Source organism: Sceloporus occidentalis, unplaced genomic scaffold (genome assembly GCF_023333645.1).
Source record: "Sceloporus occidentalis isolate IW3139 unplaced genomic scaffold, rSceOcc1.0.p SCAF_5, whole genome shotgun sequence".
Taxonomy (NCBI): domain Eukaryota; kingdom Metazoa; phylum Chordata; class Lepidosauria; order Squamata; family Phrynosomatidae; genus Sceloporus; species Sceloporus occidentalis.
In genome coordinates, this window is record NW_028316985.1 from 175,610,321 (window position 1) to 175,628,901 (window position 18,581).

General features: G+C 38.6%; 1 protein-coding gene across 1 annotated transcript; it reads left to right on the forward strand.

Annotated features, from left to right (window-relative positions):
• Positions 1-49: 49 nt before the first annotated feature.
• On the forward strand, positions 50-14,884 carry LOC149313183 (4-hydroxybenzoate polyprenyltransferase, mitochondrial-like). Its single transcript, XM_089527116.1, has 7 exons — positions 50-452; positions 4,329-4,495; positions 6,632-6,753; positions 9,054-9,139; positions 12,299-12,432; positions 13,419-13,607; positions 14,353-14,884. Exons 1-7 carry the CDS (start codon positions 203-205, stop codon positions 14,551-14,553), a joined length of 1,149 nt encoding a protein of 382 aa, XP_089383242.1. The 5' UTR covers positions 50-202; the 3' UTR covers positions 14,554-14,884.
• Positions 14,885-18,581: the final 3,697 nt, after the last annotated feature.

Sequence of the window (18,581 nt, forward strand, 5' to 3'; positions counted from 1 at the left end):
AACCAACTTCCGGTGAAACCTGAATGCCGCCATTTGCGTGGAAAGGGGCACGGCCTCGTTATGCCTCTCCTGCATTGGATATCATTGGTTCGCCAACTATTTCCCGGAAGTGTTGTGTCAAACTCGGGGGAGTATATATAATATCTGAGCCCTATGGTCCTTTTCATTTTCAGGCATCCGGGGAACGTGTGACGTCACTGTCATGGCGGCTGCGCGGCTAGTAATTTCACGGCTAACTAGGCTTCCCCTCAGGCGTCCCCTTTGGGCCCAAAGAGGCTCCTCGGCCGCGCTCTGGATCGCATCCGACCCCATCCTAGGCCCTCATGGCCCTTACGGTCTCCCGGGGCCGAGGACGCGGCCGGTCGGGACTCTTTCAGCGGCGGCTCTGGTGCAAGCGGCGCCGGGTCCCCTCCAGCCTTACCTGCGGCTCATGAGGCTGGACAAGCCTATTGGTGAGTCTGTGTGTCAATCAAGCAGAAAGAGGGGAGGGGCTGACCAATGAGGGCTCGCCTTTCAGGAGAGGTTTCCCGCCTCCCCTCCTTGGCTTTCTCACCTCTTTGGATGCTGAAGAAACTGGGTGGCTATTATTATTATTATTATTATTATTATTATTATCATCATCATCATTATCATTATCATTATTACTATTATTATTAAATTATAGTATTATATTATATTTAATCATATGTATATATAATATACCATATATATATATATATACACTATAATATGTAATATATAATGTATATTATATAATTAGAAACTGGGTGGCTATAATAATTATTATTATTAAATTATAATATATTATTATATATAATCATATATACTATATATATTATAATATGTTATATATATATAATGTATATTATAAAATTATTATAATTTATAACAATTATTATTATTAGTTAAACTTTTATAATTGTATTTTATAGCATACATACATATTGCAAATCTACAGCGCTATATAAATAAATAATAATAATAATATATAATTTATATATTGTATAGTATTTTAATTCTAATTATAATTTAATAATAATAATAATAATAATAATAATAATTCAATAATTTAAATGCTGTGCAAGGTTTGTGCAGAGTTTTTAATCTATTTCGAACTTTAATGCGTAATGTTTTTAACTTTTAAAAAAAACCAATTAATTGTTCTTTTTCAAACTTTGTGTTTACTGTTTAACACTTTGTTTTGGACCTGTGTTTGTTTTCACTTGTAAATACTGTTACTGTTATTTCCCTTTCAGAACAACAAAAACCTTGCTTTCAGTCCCCAAATGAGGAGGGCAACAAACATAAGACCAGGAAAAAACCACACTTCTTTTACATTAATGGTGACTGGGAGAATTCTTTATGCCCAAAACACAGTGAAGGGTCATTCTTTTTCCCAGGCACATTGCGGATCACTGGAGAACGTTACGTCAATACTGCAGCGGTCCTTGGCAAGCAAATTCCCCACGCATGGTGCACTGTCCATTGGTTTACTATCTGTTGCTGTATTACAGATGTAACAGCAGAGGGAGGCAATGTATGCTTCATTGAAAGGTATATTGACAGGGTTAGGTTAGCAGACCTTCAGCTAGTTAGGCGGTGAAAAAATGGCTCCTCGGTACATTCTCTCCAGTGTAGAAATATCGGTCAACCAGGGTTGTCACCACAATGTAACCAGCTGAGTTTCCTGTGGTGGACCAAGATATCTACACAAATAGATAGCTCTCTTCAGAGGCTCTGGTGCATGACAACAGTTATATGCTTCATTTTCCTGGATTAGTTGGCATAAACTGCTGAAATGTACATGCACCTCTGAATTAAGCGAACTATTTATCAGTGTTTAGATCCATTTGTGGCGTCAGTGTGATGTCACTGTTTGAGCGTTGGACTGCAATTCAGGGTTCAAATCTCTGCTGGGCTATGGAAATCCTCTGTGTGACCTTGGGAAAGTTATACTCTCTCAGCCTTAGAAGAAAGTGAAGATAAACCCTCTCTGAATGAGTTTCCATGGCCAAGTGCAGGATCGAACTCTGATCTCCAAAGTCATAGACCAATGCTCAAACCTCTATACCATGCTGGCTGTTGAGATTGTACTAGGTCCTTACATTTTTGCCTCTCATAACTTCACTATCTCTACTGCGTCTTTCATGGACAGAATCAATTCAGCCCTTGCACCTCTAGATCTTCTGTTCCTTGGACAACCGCAGCCATGAGCTCCATCTTTTCCCATGTTTATCTGGATGTATTGTAAATAAATAGTCTCATTAGAACTTTCTTTATATGTACATTTTACTTTCTGTTGTGTTTCTAAGATGGTCACATAAGGCCATATGCAATGTTTTGTGCCTCTCTGCCTCTGGGCATAAATCAAAATATGATTGCTGTTGTGTGCCTTCTAGTGATTTCAAACTTATGACAACTGCAAGGTGAACCTACCATGGGGGTTTCTGGCACTCAGAGTGGAGATTTCCAGTGGGTTTCCATGAGTGAGTGGAGATTCAAACCCTAGTCTCCCAGAGTCCTTGTCCAAAACTCATACTACTACACCATGCTGGATTTCATGTCAAAATATATGGGAGATACAGTATATAGTAAGGGATTATCACTGAGGGAGACTTTCTGGGATTTCAAATCTCTCTCTCTCTTTTACTGGTGTTCGCTGTTTATTTTTATTTATCCAGCACCTCCCAGTTATCAACTAGTTTTTCCAGAGGAGCAGGTTAGCAGGGGACTGTGAAACCTCACTAAGCAGATATTGCTTGTGTTGGATTCATAACTGGAGGACTAGACAACTTGTTCTTTGCAAATTGCTACCCAGAATGAACTGATCCTCTTATTTCACCTCTCAGATTTATGGACAGGTTGGAACTTGGCTTTCTACCAGATTTCTGAATGTTGCAAAGAAATCCCTAGCATTTCAGTGTGTTCAATTAAATGTGTGTAAAAATAAAGTATACATTTAAAGACTTAATTTGAAAAGACCTGTTTTTATTTTTATTCCATAGATAAATTCAGAAATGGGCATAAAGTAAAAAATTAAGTGAAGTGGCACAGAATATGGGTAAATAGCTTTGTATGCTTCTGGCCAGGTAGCAACAATCAAATCAGGATTGCACTCCGGAGTTTCTCATTGTGGACCTCTTAGCAGCTCTGAGTCTTATATAGAAGACAGTGTTAGTATCAGGCTGCCAGTCTCCTGTACACAACTAAGAGGCAGAGCCTACAAATAATTTCTTTAGTCCAAACTTAACTTCCCAGAAATAACTTCTTCATATTGGCTTGAAGGTATGAGAGTTCCCTTCGGTACAAGCATGGGACTATCCTTCATTGAAGCACTTCCCATTCACTTCAATAAGCATAGCAATTCTGTGCCTACAAAATGATGAGAGAAGCTTTCCTTCTTTTGAAATAAATGGGAAAGACCCATCAAGTTAATACCTGTGTATGTCCACAGGATGCACTGACCTAGGAGTGACTTCAGCTCTATGGAATTTGCTTACCAGCTATATTTTCAGACAGCAGTCGGAGAGCAGGTTGGGATCGCAGTATTGAAATAGTTAATGTGCCAGAATTTTCAAAGATAAGGATCCAAAGCTGTTGTTCATGTCCTAAACTGACCCAGTTCTAAAAGATGTGATGGAACTTAGTTTTGGTTCCTTCTGCTGTTTCAGTTTATTATTGTTTGTATCAGCATAATACCTTTTTTTGGTCATCTTGAATGATTTCTAAAAAAACTTCAAAGAAATTAAATGGAGAGAGCTTGCTTTGCAGGTATTTCTTCACAAATATTTTCTTTTACTTCCTTTCTTAGTAATTTTGTGTGTGAACCATTTTTCTGCTGTGATTCTTAATTATGCCACATCCTTTGAATAGGTCTGTTTCTGTACAACTTGATTTTGTCTTCGACCCTCAGGGTAGTCTGTCATGAATAATGAAAGTTTATAAAGTTGTGGATAAATACTTAATGAATGAATATTTTCAGTTATAAACTATAAAACTATTATAAATTCTTATAAATTTTAGAATGTAATTATAAATGAATAATTATAAATTTAGGTTTCTCTCAGTGATGGCTGTAGGTTGTTTATCTTTCCTGTCAAACATACATTCCAGTTGCACTGAAACTTAGCTTTCTTCATTTTTTCCTTCTGTGAAGTGGACAAAATATTTTAATAAAGTCAAATGTTGACCATAAAGTATTGAATAAAGTCAGTCAAGAAGAAAACAAAACTAATAGGAAGAACAAAACCAAAATAATAAATTGACTACTTATATGAATATGGTTTTATGTGTCTCCCTCCTAATCCCTTTCACAATTTATATTTTAGGGACATGGCTGCTGTATCTGCCTTGCACCTGGAGTATAGCCCTTGCAGCAGAACCAGGATGTTTGCCAGCCTGGGACATGCTATTACTGTTTGGCACTGGCGCGCTACTGATGCGTGGAGCAGGCTGTACTATTAACGACATGTGGGATATGGACTATGACAAAAAGGTAGAGAGGACTTGAAAAGAACAGGCAGGTTCATTATGTTTGCTCATTAAGTAAATTATTTTTTGTAAAGCAGGTTTCGCCCCCACTCCTGAAGCTGTCCTGATTTGGCAAGGAAGCCCCAAACAATCCCCTGTCATCTCACTTTTCAGCTGTTTTTAAAATGCCCTGGTTTCTCTCTCCTACCACTTTCCCTCTTTGTTCATCTCTGTTGCTGCAAACAGAATCTTACCTCAGTTGCTGCAAATGGAATTCAAAGTGCAAAATTAGTTTTTACTTAGCTAACTCATTGGGGAAGAGGAGAGGAGGGGAAAATCATGCTCTTCCCAGAAGGCTCAGACAAAATCAAATTGCTGCAGCCTTTCCTAGCTTGTGTGTTCCTTCTCATTAACTTTTTCCATTTTGACCACCCTCCAATGTTTCATGGCTATGCAGATCCCGTTTTTATCTATGTAATGGTGGAGGGTGTGCTGAAATGCTAATTTTGAAGTAGAGTATTGATAGCATCTCTAATCCAGAGCAAGACCAAAGGATGCCCTTTAAGCTTTCTTATTTTCTTTCCTAACTTTAAATACCTAAACTCCACTTATTGTCATTTATATTGAAATATACTAGCTGTGTGCCTGCCAATTTAGTGGGTCATATGGGGGATATTGGTCTGCATTTCTGGAGGGAGAAGGCCACTTCCCTTGATGATGTCATGCAGCTGATGGGACATTGCAAGGGATGGGAGTATCTGCTGTCATTGACTGTGATTGACAGTGTGACCATCAGTAGGACAGACTGGACCAAGGCAGAATGAGACAATGAGTGCCACCCTATCTAGTTTATGGTGGCTGTTAGTGATTCCTCTGCAGATAGAACTGCATTGACCTGTTTGTGCATGACACCAAGCCACAGCTTGACAAGAAGGATCCTTCCCTCTTCCTTTGGAGGGAGATCTTACAGAAGTTGCTGACCAGAGCCTAGTGTTTGGAAGAGTTACTTTTTTTGACTGCATCTTCCAGAATTTCTTGGCCATCGTAATTTTTGATGATTATGGGATTTGGGGAGCTGTATTCCCCTCCAGAAATATTGGGGAAGACTAAAGAAGAAGTAAAGAGCCTATACATCAGCTTTAGATTAACCACAGATTATATCTGAACCCTAGCCTGTACTTAGTCATATTTATATTTACTGAAGCAGCTCAGCTTCACAATTTGGAAAAGAGAAGATTGACATTTGTCCAAAACACACTGCAGAAATAATCCAGCTTGAGACTGCTTTAACTGCTCTGGGACAAAGCTAGGTAATCTGGGAACTATAGTGTTTGTGAGACTTTTAGTCTTCTCTGTCAGGGAACTCTGATGCTACAAATAAACTACAATTCCCAGGATTCTCTGGCACCGAGCCAGGGCAGTTAAAGTGGTCTCAAACTGGATTATTTCTGCAGTGTGTTTTGGACCATTGAGAGGTGATAGCCATATTGAAATACCTGTAAGGGCGTCAGATAGAAGAGGGTGTGAAACTGTTTTCTGCTGCTCTACAGACTAAAACACTAACCAGTGCGTTCAGATTACAAGAAAAAAGATTTCACCAGGTTTGTTGACTATAACAGCTGTTTAACAGTGTATTAGAGTGGTGGTCTCTCCTTTTTGTATAGCAGAGGATTGGATTTGATGGCCATTGCAGTTCCTCCCAATTCTATGATTCTATCATTTTAACCTTGGTTTGACATTGGATTGTTTTAGCTGATCCATAGGTGAAACTAACCATTTTTTTCCAGGTTCAGACATCACAACAATCCACAGTTAGTTTGAAATAGAAGAAGAATCTTAAACACTTCCTTACAGTTGAGCTGGCGGGGAAAGAGTAACCACACAATTTTTATATTTCCTGTGGTTCATCCTCACAACATGAAACTTGTTGGTTTCATGGTTTGTATGCAAATATACATAGTATATTTGCTGTGGTTTCCAGTGTAAACATGCTTTGACAGGAGGATGCAATGCATCAGAAAACCAGAATGTCTTAAATAATATAAAAGAGCAACAGAAAATGGAAAAAAATATGCTGTGTAAAAGTCTAAACTGTCTCACATATATATTTACATGTTGCTAGTAATATAGTCAGTGACTGAAACAATTTGCTGTGTTTTAGGTTGTGAGAACTGCAAGTCGCCCACTAGCAGCTGGAGAGATTTCAACTTTTCATTCCCTTCTTTTTCTTGGGGGACAGCTTAGTTTGGCTTTATGTGTCCTATTATGTTTGAATTATTACAGGTAAGTTAGAAATAAATGGTTATTTGATTGGGGCATTTCTGTTTAGGCCTTCATAGGGTGTGGCTTTTGGAATCAATCTGCCAGAGGTATGAATGTAAAAAATGTTGCGTTTGAATGGATAAACATGGATTTTTAAGAGAGAAAAAATGGTCTCAGGTAATGTTTTCCCAGATCTGTTGTGTCCTTGCAGGGAAGGCAGAAAAAAACATGCTAGAAGTGAAGGATGAAAATGGTACATTCAGAACCATTTCACTGGAAAAGAAAAGTACTGTGATTGCATTTAATCTGCTATATTTCAAATATATAATTTATTGTTGTAGTGGTAAAGGTAGGCTAGGAGTGAAATAAAAAGCAATCCACTTTTAAAAAATTAATACAATAAAAATAAAAACTTATTAAAATCATATATATTAATAGAGAAGTCTGAGTACTGATCCGTAGTTAGCTAAAACTGTATGATACAAAGGTAACAATAAGTATCAGCAGCTTTGAGGGAATCAGCTCACTTAAAGAAATAAAAGAAAGCCCTTGGGGTGTAAAGCAGACCAGTGAGGACAGAACATGCTCAGTTGGCATGGAATGTTGAGGGGGACATAACTGGCTCACTGGAATGCTAAACGGGTGTACTCCACACTATAACATTTTGTTGCAGGCATCACTTATCAATACATGTAACTTACATTGAATAATTTTTTGGTCTCACATTTCTTACCATGCTCTTTCAGAACAGTAAACATGTAGGCCACCCAATGCTGGGTGTCATGATTGCACCAAATAGCTCGCATGACTGCAGAGGTTTGTTCAAAGACCCAAACTGGCTGAGATCCTGCATGGGGTGCCCAGAATATAACCACCCTACAGATGTAGCTCTATGACTACCTTCCTCACCCCACAGCAGGCAAGCCCCATGCTGCTGCTGAAGTAGTTGAGAAGGGGAGGGGTGACTGACTAGGGGGAGGCTCCATCTCAGTCTCCATGCATTTTTCTACAGGGAGAGGCATAGGTATGAAAATTGAATTGTTTCTCTGTTTCTCTTGCACGCACACTGCAGAGTGATAAGAGAGGGAGTCTTCACTGCCCAATCACTTCCTTCCCACCAGGCTTGGTAGCTGCAAAGGGGAAGGTTTGTGATGGAGCTCAAGAAGCTATAGAAAAGACTCTTGCACCCCACTGAAAAAACAATACACACATGATTTATGCAGTTGAATTTCACTAACTGGATACTGGCCAAGGTGTTTGAAACCATTCTGACACCACTGAAGTAGATTTTACATCTTACAGTCCATATTTATTGGAGAACATCATCACAGTATGCCTCTTTCATTGCAACTCCTTTTCTATTTAATTCTGGAATTCCACACATCCCTAAATTCCATATGCAATTGCAGATTTCCAAGTCTTTCAGATTAAGTTGTAGCTCTTGAGTACTCTTAGTGATTTCATTTGCTTGAGCTTGCTGTTTGATGCCCATGTCCATTACTTCATTTGCTGATTAATTATGCCCAACAGCTTTGCATTCAGAGGCAAAACTAATTTTTCTAGTGGTTCCATAGAGGTAGAGCATTCTTCAGTAATAATAATAATAATTATTATTATTATTTGTATCCCGCTCCTCTGAGAACAATTGGGGCGGCTAACAGGGCTTGCTGATGTCTTTGAAGCTAGACTGTCCATTCCCTGATTAAATTGGGTTGTTGCTGCTGTGCTGCCTTTCACGAGTCTTCCTTGTTTTGGCACCACTGAAGGTCCTGCTTGGTTATTTGATAGTAGAGGGAAGCAGATTTTTGATCCAAAATAATAAGACCTTCCTCTTTAACCATCCCCCAGTATATAGCACACCCTCAAGAAAAAAAAATGCAGGATGGGTGAAATTTAGTATATTCTGATTTCAAGTTTCAATAGATTTTTAATGCCTAGGTGAAGGAGCTCTGAGTTCATACAGCCATACTTCTTGGGTAACTCCACCTCTCCATTTACTGAAATTTTAAAAATGACTTGACATGATGTCATCCCCCACTTTGAATTTTCCCTGTTTTTTCACTATTTCAGCCCCTTTTTTCTTCTTACCTGTGGAACTTCTGTCCAGGAAAAAAAAAAAGACAGGAGAAATAATTTCAGGAGAAGCTTCACAAGAAAGAGATTCACAGTACCACAAGGAGCCTTCTATTCTAATAATAATAATAATACTATTCTAGACATACCTGGTCATCCCCAGGTAGAGTAAGGTGCTACAAAATAGCAAAATGTATGCGCTCACGTTTGTTTTTATTTTTCCTAAACTTTTTTTTATTCATTCACAGTATTGTTTTAGGAGCTGCCTCTTTATCTCTTGTGGTGACTTACCCACTTATGAAGAGAATAACATACTGGCCACAGCTGTTCTTGGGTAAGTTCCAGGATTTCTTTTTCATAATTACAGGTTCTTTGGTAATTTGATATCTTACAGTCTCCACAGCCATGACTTTCTTTATTCTATTGTTTGTATATGTATAAGTTTTGATATCTCAGCTTTTAAGAGGGTGTTTTGGTAAATCAGAAAATAAACAGCTTAAAATCACTTACCAGTGGTAAAAATCAGTTCTGAAGCAAAAACAGAGTAAAAAGGCCTGAGACGGGGGAGACAAATTTGCCTTCATTGAAATGACATCTAAGGCCCCCAGGTTAGTCTCTCTCTTGAGCGTGTTCACCTACCAGGGTGCCATCACTGAAAAGTCATTTTGTTCAATAACTGTTTACCTGATGGAACAACTCTGAGAAAAGTCTCTATGCATGGTTCTCACATTTGTGTTGGGAGAAATAGTCTTCTAGAAAAAGGGATCTTACTACTGAGTATATGGTCCTGGCTAACAAAGTTTAAATCACTGTGTGCAAATAGTATATGACAATGACATATGTTTATAGTATATGAAGCACTTGAAACATTACTATTCTGCCAGATTGATGGAATTACAGTTGGCCCTCCATATCCATGGATTCTACATTTTTTTAACTAAACAAATTGGCTGAGGTAGGCTCAGGCTCAAGGATTTGAGGATTAATTTGGCTGTTGTTGTGCTACCTCTGGCTGAATATTTCTAAGAGTGGGTTTTGAAATTACTGTTGTAATATGTTGCAGCCCTTGAGGACATTATCAGTATTGTGTTCAGTAATTATCAAAACTGCATAACATAACACAATAAGTAAGCTAAGAAGCAACATACCTATACAACTAGTATTAAAATAATAGCAGAGTAAAATAAATCAACAAAAGATTGAATGCCTGGGGAAATAAATAGATCTTTGTCTAGTGTCAGAGAAACATCAAAGCCAGATAAGGCTCTCCAGGCAGTGTGTTACCAATCTTGATATGGGAGATTCTGGAAGTCTAATAACTTTCTCATGCTCTCTGAAAGGCCTTTTTAGAGATGACATTTCAGGTTTGAAACACTTTCCCTGCCCATTATTTTATGTAGTTTCAATATGTTAATGAGGGCAACACAGGTAATGTCCTTGGAGGCTACAATATACTATTACTTCTCTTATCACTACTGCTACATCACCATCACTACTACTATTGAAAACAGCTAAACATCCCCTGACACACATAGGCCAGAAATAGTATGGTTTCTGCCTTTTTCATTATGTATTCTGCCTGCAGTAGCACAAAAATAATTGAATAATTTAATTCTTTTTGTTGAGCCAAGGTGAAGTTAGAGTATACTAGTAGGAACCTGCTGCTTCTGAGGTTAACTAAGGCGCGGTACAGAGCGCCAAAAAGAGATGCCTCCCCGGAGCCTCTCTTTGCTCCGTAGGAGCGCCGCAGCAACCTAATTGTGCGGCACTGCTGCGGAGCAAAAAAGGAGCGCCTGGAAGCGGCTCCTTTTTGCGGCACCGCTGCAAAGCGCCAGAGTTGGCACAGTGATGTCGCAGCTGCACCACCCCATTTGGAAGCAGCGCAGCTGCAATGTCACTGTTATGCACCCCATCTGGTGGGCACGCCGCAGTTACGGCGCATCCATGACATGCAAGGGTTGCCGGGCGCGTGGGCGTTCTGCCCACCAGGCAACCCTCGCATGTGACGAGGGCACCGCAAAGACCCGTCTGTTCTGGGCCAATGACTTTATCCGCACTGCAGAAATAATATAGTTTGACACCACTTTAACTGCCATGGCCCAGTGCTGTGGAATTCTGGGATTTTTAGTTTATTGTAGCACCAGAGCTCTCTGACAAGGAAGGCTAAACATCTAAAAAAACTACAAATCCCAGAATTAGATAGCATTGAGCTATGGCATTTAAAAGTGGTGTCAAACTGCCTAAGAGAGAAAGGGCATTTTAAATGTCCTTATCCACATTTCAGGTACCATTCTTCCCTCACCCTTTGACCACGCCATGTTTTATAACTCCTTCATACTGTTGTCCTCTTTAATAAACCATCCACCACTGGGGTAACTGGGGTAGAAGGCAGGCTTACTGTACCTTGTAGCTATATGAAAGAAGGGGTGCCAGGTTGGTGCAGTTTTTTCAACACTGAGTTTATAGTAAAGAAGGAAACCCTGCTTGCCAAACTTCAATTTGCTACCCAGCTATTAAAGGTAAGCAGGCCTTGCCCTTCTTTGTGTCTGGTCACAATTTGTCACCATTTGTGAACTGAGGTGATGGAATGCTGCAGGATATGCAAGTAGGGTTCAGAAATGGGAGTGGCAGAAATTTAATAATACCCTTTATGTTTTAAATTACCTTCCTGGTTGCATAGATCTGACTCACTTGGAGGAGGAGGAGGAGGATTTATATATATATATATATATATATATATATATATATATGTATGTATGTATACGTATATATATATATAGGATGATGGTCTATAAAGGACATTGCACTATACTTTCACAGAGGCCCAACTATTTTAGAGTACTGTGGTAGTATTCCAACTAGAGCCCCTGTCACTGAAGCACCCCCCAAAAATGCGCCACCTTCCCAAAAGCTTCATGCTCTATCAATCTCTTGATGCAGATGTGAATATATGTGCTACATAATTTGGAAAGGGTGTGCTGTGTATGGTGTTCTCTCATTACGAATGATGTGCCCACTTCATGGTCAATTGATTCTCTTTAATATGGAATGAAGATGCTACAAAGAGCAAGCCATAGGCTTCTGCCAACAAATCTTAATAGTAAACTGTTATCTCTAAGTTTGCTCCCACACTGCAGAATTAATGCAGTTTGACACTGCTTTAACTGTCATGGTTCCATCATATGGAATCCTAGGATTTGTACTTTGTTATGATACCAGAGCTCTCTGACAGAGATGGCTAAATATCTCACAAAATTACCAATCCCAGAATTCCATAGTATTGAGCCATGGCAGTTAAAGTGGTGTCAAACTACATTAATTCTGTAGTGTAGATGCAGCCCCAGTTTACCATGGAGTTATTTATTTCTTTGTTTCAGAGTAACTTGATTTAAAAATGGGACAATCATCCTTTCATTGACTTGTTGTAAATTTCTGCAAAGTAGATACAGGTCATTGTTACATTTCACAATTTCTTTTCTTCTCTTTGTTTCAGGCCTTGCCTTCAACTGGGGAGCCTTACTTGGCTGGTCTGCTGTGCAAGGCTCTTGTAACTGGTCTGTTTGCTTGCCATTGTATTTCTCAGGGGTTTTATGGACACTGATGTACGACACTATTTATGCTCACCAGGTAATACAGGTTTCTTTTTTCTTAGTAGGCCTGTGAAGTAAGGGGCTGATGCTGGTAGTTTTGATGAAATATGCTGCTTTGATGTCACTGTTTCTGCTGAACTTGAAAATGGATTTTAAATTGTGTGTGTTTGCTTGAATGATTTTTATTTGCTTTAGTACTTTTTTCATTGTTGCTGTTTTTATGCTGTTGCAACCTGACCTGAAAGTCCTGTTTAGACATATAAGCAAGCAGTATTTTTTTTTCTTTTAAAAAAACAAACAATATCTGCCTATGTTTGGGATTTCTGCTTATACATTTCCCTGTTTCTTCTTGATAATGGGAGGATTCAAGAATAGATAGACTTGCATTTTTAAAAAAAATACAATTAAAAAAAATCATAAGTTGTTCTGAATCTATAAATAAAAATACTGACTGAGATCAAAGTGGCTCACATATGTTCATCTTCTGCAGTATTGATGATAACTTTCTAAGTAAAGACTGTGTTGCTGTCCCCTCCTTGCAGATGGGAAGCTGAGGTTGAGAACTAATTGGTTCCATCATTGCCCCAACTCTGGAGGAATCATGGAGCCCTCCAGATCTTGTTGGACTATAAGTCCCAGCAGCCCAAGCTCATAATGAAAGGTAAGGAATGCTGGAAGTTGCAGTCCAACAACAACTGGGGAGCTGTATCATTCCCAACTCTACCCTAATTACAGTGGAATGTGTTATCCGTTGAAGTTGCTATTTTCTCTCCAGATGAGCCTTAATTCATATTAACCATTTTGTCACATTTGGATTACATGGCAAGCTGCAGTATTTCTAAACCATGCTGTTAACCACTGTATCTGGGTTCTTTGATCTTCCTTGTAGTGTTTCCTCCTTCTTACTGTTGCATGTCTTCTGGGAGATATTTTTCTGTGCCTCTTATATTCAAAAGAGAGAGGGGGAGTGCCGCTGGGTTTTGTTTATGTTTTTACTAACTGCTTTACAACCTTTCATTGCAGGACAGAAGAGATGATCTTGCCATAGGTGTGAAATCAACAGCTCTCCGGTTCCAGGAAAACACCAAACAATGGCTTAGCGGATTCAGCACCATGATGATTTTGGGGCTCACTGTGACAGGAATGAATTGTGATCAGACTTTCCCATACTATGCAGCTGTGACTGCTGTAGGGATCCACTTGGCTCGACAGGTTAGATCTGTTTTGGCATCAGTTTATATCATACCTTGAAATGCATACTTTATCAATTTGGCTTAAATTCCTAACCACTTTGTTGTTGTATACGTACTAGTGAAATTCCTGCTGTGCTTTATATTAATGAGAGGACTAATGTGGCATAATGGTTTGAGTATTGGACTACAACTCTGAAGACCAGGGTTCAAGTCCCCACACAGCCATAAAACCCACTGGGTGACCTTGGGCAAGTCACACTCTCTCAGCCTCAGGGGAAGGCAATGGCAAACCTCCTCTGAACAAATCTTGCCAAGAGAACCCCGTGATAGGGTCTCCTTAGGGTCACCATAAGTCGGAAACAACTTGAAAGCACACAAGAACAACAAATAGGTTTGGCTTTACTAAATATAAAGTGCCTTTTTCAACAAATGGAGATGAGGACTACAAAAGGCAAGAGAGAGGTACCTCTGATAAAAGAATAGCAAAAATTAGGGAACCGGAGTAATTTATAGCATGTAATTCAAAATGGGTATTTTATTGGTGTTGTTACAAAAGATATTATTAAATGCAATTAAATTATCCATAAAATTAAAATATTTTAAAAACAAATCCCTAAAGCATTCTGAGAAAAAAACCTGAAGCTGAAAGATTTTAAAGAAAAGGTGGTATTTGAGGGGGATAGTGGATTTGAGGAGAGAATATTGTTGACAAATTCTAACACTGAATTGCAGTCCTGTCAATATCTGTCTGTCTCCTTCCCTAGATATACACTTTGGACATTCATAGTCCTGAAGATTGCTGGAAAAAGTTTTCTTCTAACCGTACAGTAGGACTGTTACTCTTCACAGGGATTGTATTTGGAAACTTATGGAAAAAGAAAAATGCAGAAGAATTGAGGAAACCCTTAGAGAGCACTTCAAAAGAAATGAATGCTGTTTTACAGATAGAAAATGAAGATGAGTAAAAAAAGAAGATGAGTTTAAAGAATCTGCTTAATTTATGAGCTTTCTTTATATTTAATATGTATGGGCAAAGTGAACATGTTGAGAAGCACTGTATTTATTTACTGTCATTGAGAATATATCGGCTTTTTGAAAACATCCTGCTGAAATGTTGGTGGGGTGAAGTTTAAGGTCTGTGCTGTAAACACTGTAAAATTATAGTGGGTGTGAGAAATGTCTGTTCATAAGACAACTATGAAAAATTATTTTTGTAATACTGTGACTCAGAAGCTATTTTGTCTGTAATAATTATGTGTTGACTTATTTAGAACTATAAAATATAAAATGACTTTAATCAAGGTGACATTTGATTCCTTGATGTCTTCATTTGGAAAATATTGAGTGTCCTACACCCATATGTATGGCTGGTTGCTACTAGTACGTCTTTAACTGGTTTATATTTAATTCAGGGCAGGTGTATGTTTAGGACAGGTGAGGGCTATACTAAATATAATGTTGTGTTGATTAATAAGAACAAAAGCCCCTGTCAGTACAGATTTTTGTGTATGTTTTATAGTTGATAAATCACAGTCTTACATGGATCAAGGAAGTCTCAAGACATGAGGAAGCAAACTCTTTTCTGATTCTCTCTTAGTTTTGCGTGTGCCGTGAGTGTATATTGAGTACATCACCTCTCTCATGGAGTGCAGTGTGTAGATTTGTGTTGTGGTCTCATTCATGTATGTTGCATGGGGGTCGCCTAAAGAAGTTGAATGGATATATGTTCCATTTGTAGAGGTATTGTTGCATTTCTTCTTGTGAGCCCTAAATGAATGGTTGTTCAAAGCATAACCACATGCCCAAGGGGGGAAAAACCCAGAGTGGCTCTGCTGTAGCTGCGTGACAATTTCACCTATTCTGAGCAGACTTTCAGCAGTGAAAGCTCTATTTGAAATTTCTAGATTTAAAGCTCACAGTTAAACATTGAGGCAGATTTATACATCAATTAAGTGATTACTTGAGCTAAAAGCAGTAATCTGTTTCATCCCAGGCACCTTTCATGTAACATCTCAAAGCTAAGTGTTTTGTTTATGTCTGGAGAAAGGTTAAGAGGATTAATTAACCCTGAGCAATTATACAGTCAACAGTTGGCATAGTAATTTGTTCTTCAGTCTGTGAGCCAACTGTGCTTTCAGCAAGGCTCATGTCACAGTTTTATAGTAGCATGAGACAGCGTTGAGCCTCTTGAGAGTGAGCTCAGGACATTTCAGATTCGTAAGTGCCTTTTCAAGGTGGGTTTAAAAAAATAAAACTAATCCTTTTTTTTAATCTGCTTTTAAATATTTTTTTAATTGCCTAACTTCAGTTGATAATCCCAACTAGAGTAGGCTCATTGAAGTGACAGAAAACTGATAAATCAACATTTAGGTAATTCATTAATTTAGTGTGTCTTTTCAAAGATGGCACTAATTAGATTTAGACCAACATGTTTTATTAGCTTTAGGCCTATATATTTTATTGTACATCATTCTAGGAGCCCTGAAAAGTAATGAATAAATACTTCTAGTAACATTCTGCCTCACCCCACCACCTACGTTGCTGAAGCTGTCCAGCATAATGAGATTATATTACCAGATTTTTCTTGGAAGTAATTCCTTGGTAGGGTGTGGCAGATACGATCTTCCAAAAGTCACAGTGAAGTCACAACTTCCCTTGGTGTTTTTTACCCTGAGTTTGTACAGTTTCCTGGTGTGGTTAACTAGTTTCACTACTGAAGCTGATCAGAGCAGGTGTGCTGTCTTGTAAAAATCATCTGATACTCACTTTGAAATCTGCCTGCACGGCTGTGGCTTAGTTGATGTAGAGAAGGCTAAACTTTGACATCTCCCTTCATGTGTGACGGTTCTTTCTATTTGCATTCATTTCACATGGCCCTTCCTATTGTTAAGTTGGTGACGCAGAAGCTGAAGATGATTTTACAGCCTTTCATAATGTTTTACCCATCGTGTTTACGTCATTCCTCACCTCCACCCATAGATACACAAAATAGTAAATGCAACACAGTAATGAAATGTTGGATTTTACTCTAAGGGCCAGAGCAGACGGGCGGGAAGGAGTGGCCCAAGTCCGCTCTGGCTAGAACCGGGTCAGGACTGCTCCGACCGCACGGCCTGCTCTCACAGTGGGCCGCGGATGTTGGCCCCAGCTAGATTACCCCAGGTTGTTGGTTTTTTTTTTGTTCCAGTCCAAAGGACTGGAGTGCAGCATCGGTGCAGCTTCAGAGCTGCAGCATTTGAATGTCACGCCCCCAACACAGCCAGAAGCTGCTTCATTTGGCCCATCTATTCCAGGCCAAAGATAGTGTTATTTTGGTTATGCTTATTTTTTTAAAAAAGGAACAAATTGTATCTACAAAATTCTCCTTATCAGTTTCAGGGAGAAAAACTACTTTGATTTCAATACAATGTAGTTAAACTATATGATAATTCACATTTCCATATCTGAATACATTGAAACTTACAGCTTATTGTATCGTTCATAAAGATTTTGAAACTGCTGTTGTTTTCATTGATGCACCAATGAGTATCTCTGAGTATTAAAAGGAATGACAATTAGGAATTTCTATTCTCGCTATAGTGGCTGGCACGTAGATGGAAATCTCCACTCACATCAAAAAGAGGTTTTTAATCAGTATAGTGACATTTTCCAGAAGTCACATTTGAAACCATATTGGCTGCATGTGTAAAAGGCTGCTCCTGAATGCAGTTCTCCATTGCCTCATTTCAGTGTTTGGTTGAAAAACATAACAAACAGTCCCCTGCCATTGTAGCGCAGTATAGGATGAAGTAACCCTATCCAGCAGAGGAAAATCTTGGTGGTGGTTTATACATAACTAGTTCCTTTATTATTATTATTTTAAAAAATGAACTTTCAAAAGAAATGTTTAAAAAAATTATTAAGCTATTGCCTGACAAGAGAAGGAAATTGTATTCTCTTATCATGACCGGTAACATCATTGACATTAGCCAATGTGTGTTCATAGTACTTGTGTAGTCAGAACTGCCCTGACTATACATTATTATTGCTGGTCAGGGAACACTGTTAATTGATATCAAACACTGCATTTCTCCTTCTTCAAACATTGCATTTCTGTGTCTAGAAATTCGTAATTTCTGACAGTAACAAAACTTTCTTGTGGGAAAGACTCTGGATTCCTGACAAGAATTCCACCTCTTTTGTGCATAAACAAATTTATTATGGAAGCAATCTATTAGAATAAAATGTCTCCATTCAGTTCTGATCCATGCAACTGTGTTTTAACAGGAAATTGCTCGTGTAAGGGAATTAAATGCTATTAATTCACATGAGCTGAAGTTAAATGCTAGAAAATCTGCCAAAATAGACCTGTGGGGGAGTAACATTGACTTAAATTTCAAGACTGCCCCCCCCCCAAAAAAAAAAAAAGTCAGGTAAAACACAAAGATCTTGTCTTTGACAACTCACAGGGTCAGTTTTAATGTGTCAAATGCCACTGGGGAAAATTGTGTATGTTGGCTGTTAAGAATATGTAACATGGTGGTTAGATCTTTGTCATTGTGGCTAACCTTTTTGAAAGGGAAATGAGATACTTCCCTTTACCCATAATTTTGTTTCCCATGTCATTTTTTCTCATTACAAGACTGGTCATGAAATACCTTCCTTAAGTTATAGTCTACACAAGTGCTTCTAAGCAATTTTCACCTACCTTGCCCTACTTTGGGTGTCAAGGTACAGTGATAAATGACATGGAGCCCTTCAGCCTAGACACTGAAGAAATAGAAGTAATAACAGAATTTGTATACCTGTAATCAAACATTGATAGAAATGAGGTCTGTAGTCAGGAAATCAGAAGAAAATTCAAGAATGTGGAGGGCAGCTATGAAAGAACTAGAAAAGATTCTAAAATGTAAAGATGTACAACTGAGCACAAAGAATTATACAAGCTACTGTATTCCCTATTACTATGTATGGATGTGAGAACTGGACAATTAAGAAAGAAGATAGGAAGAAA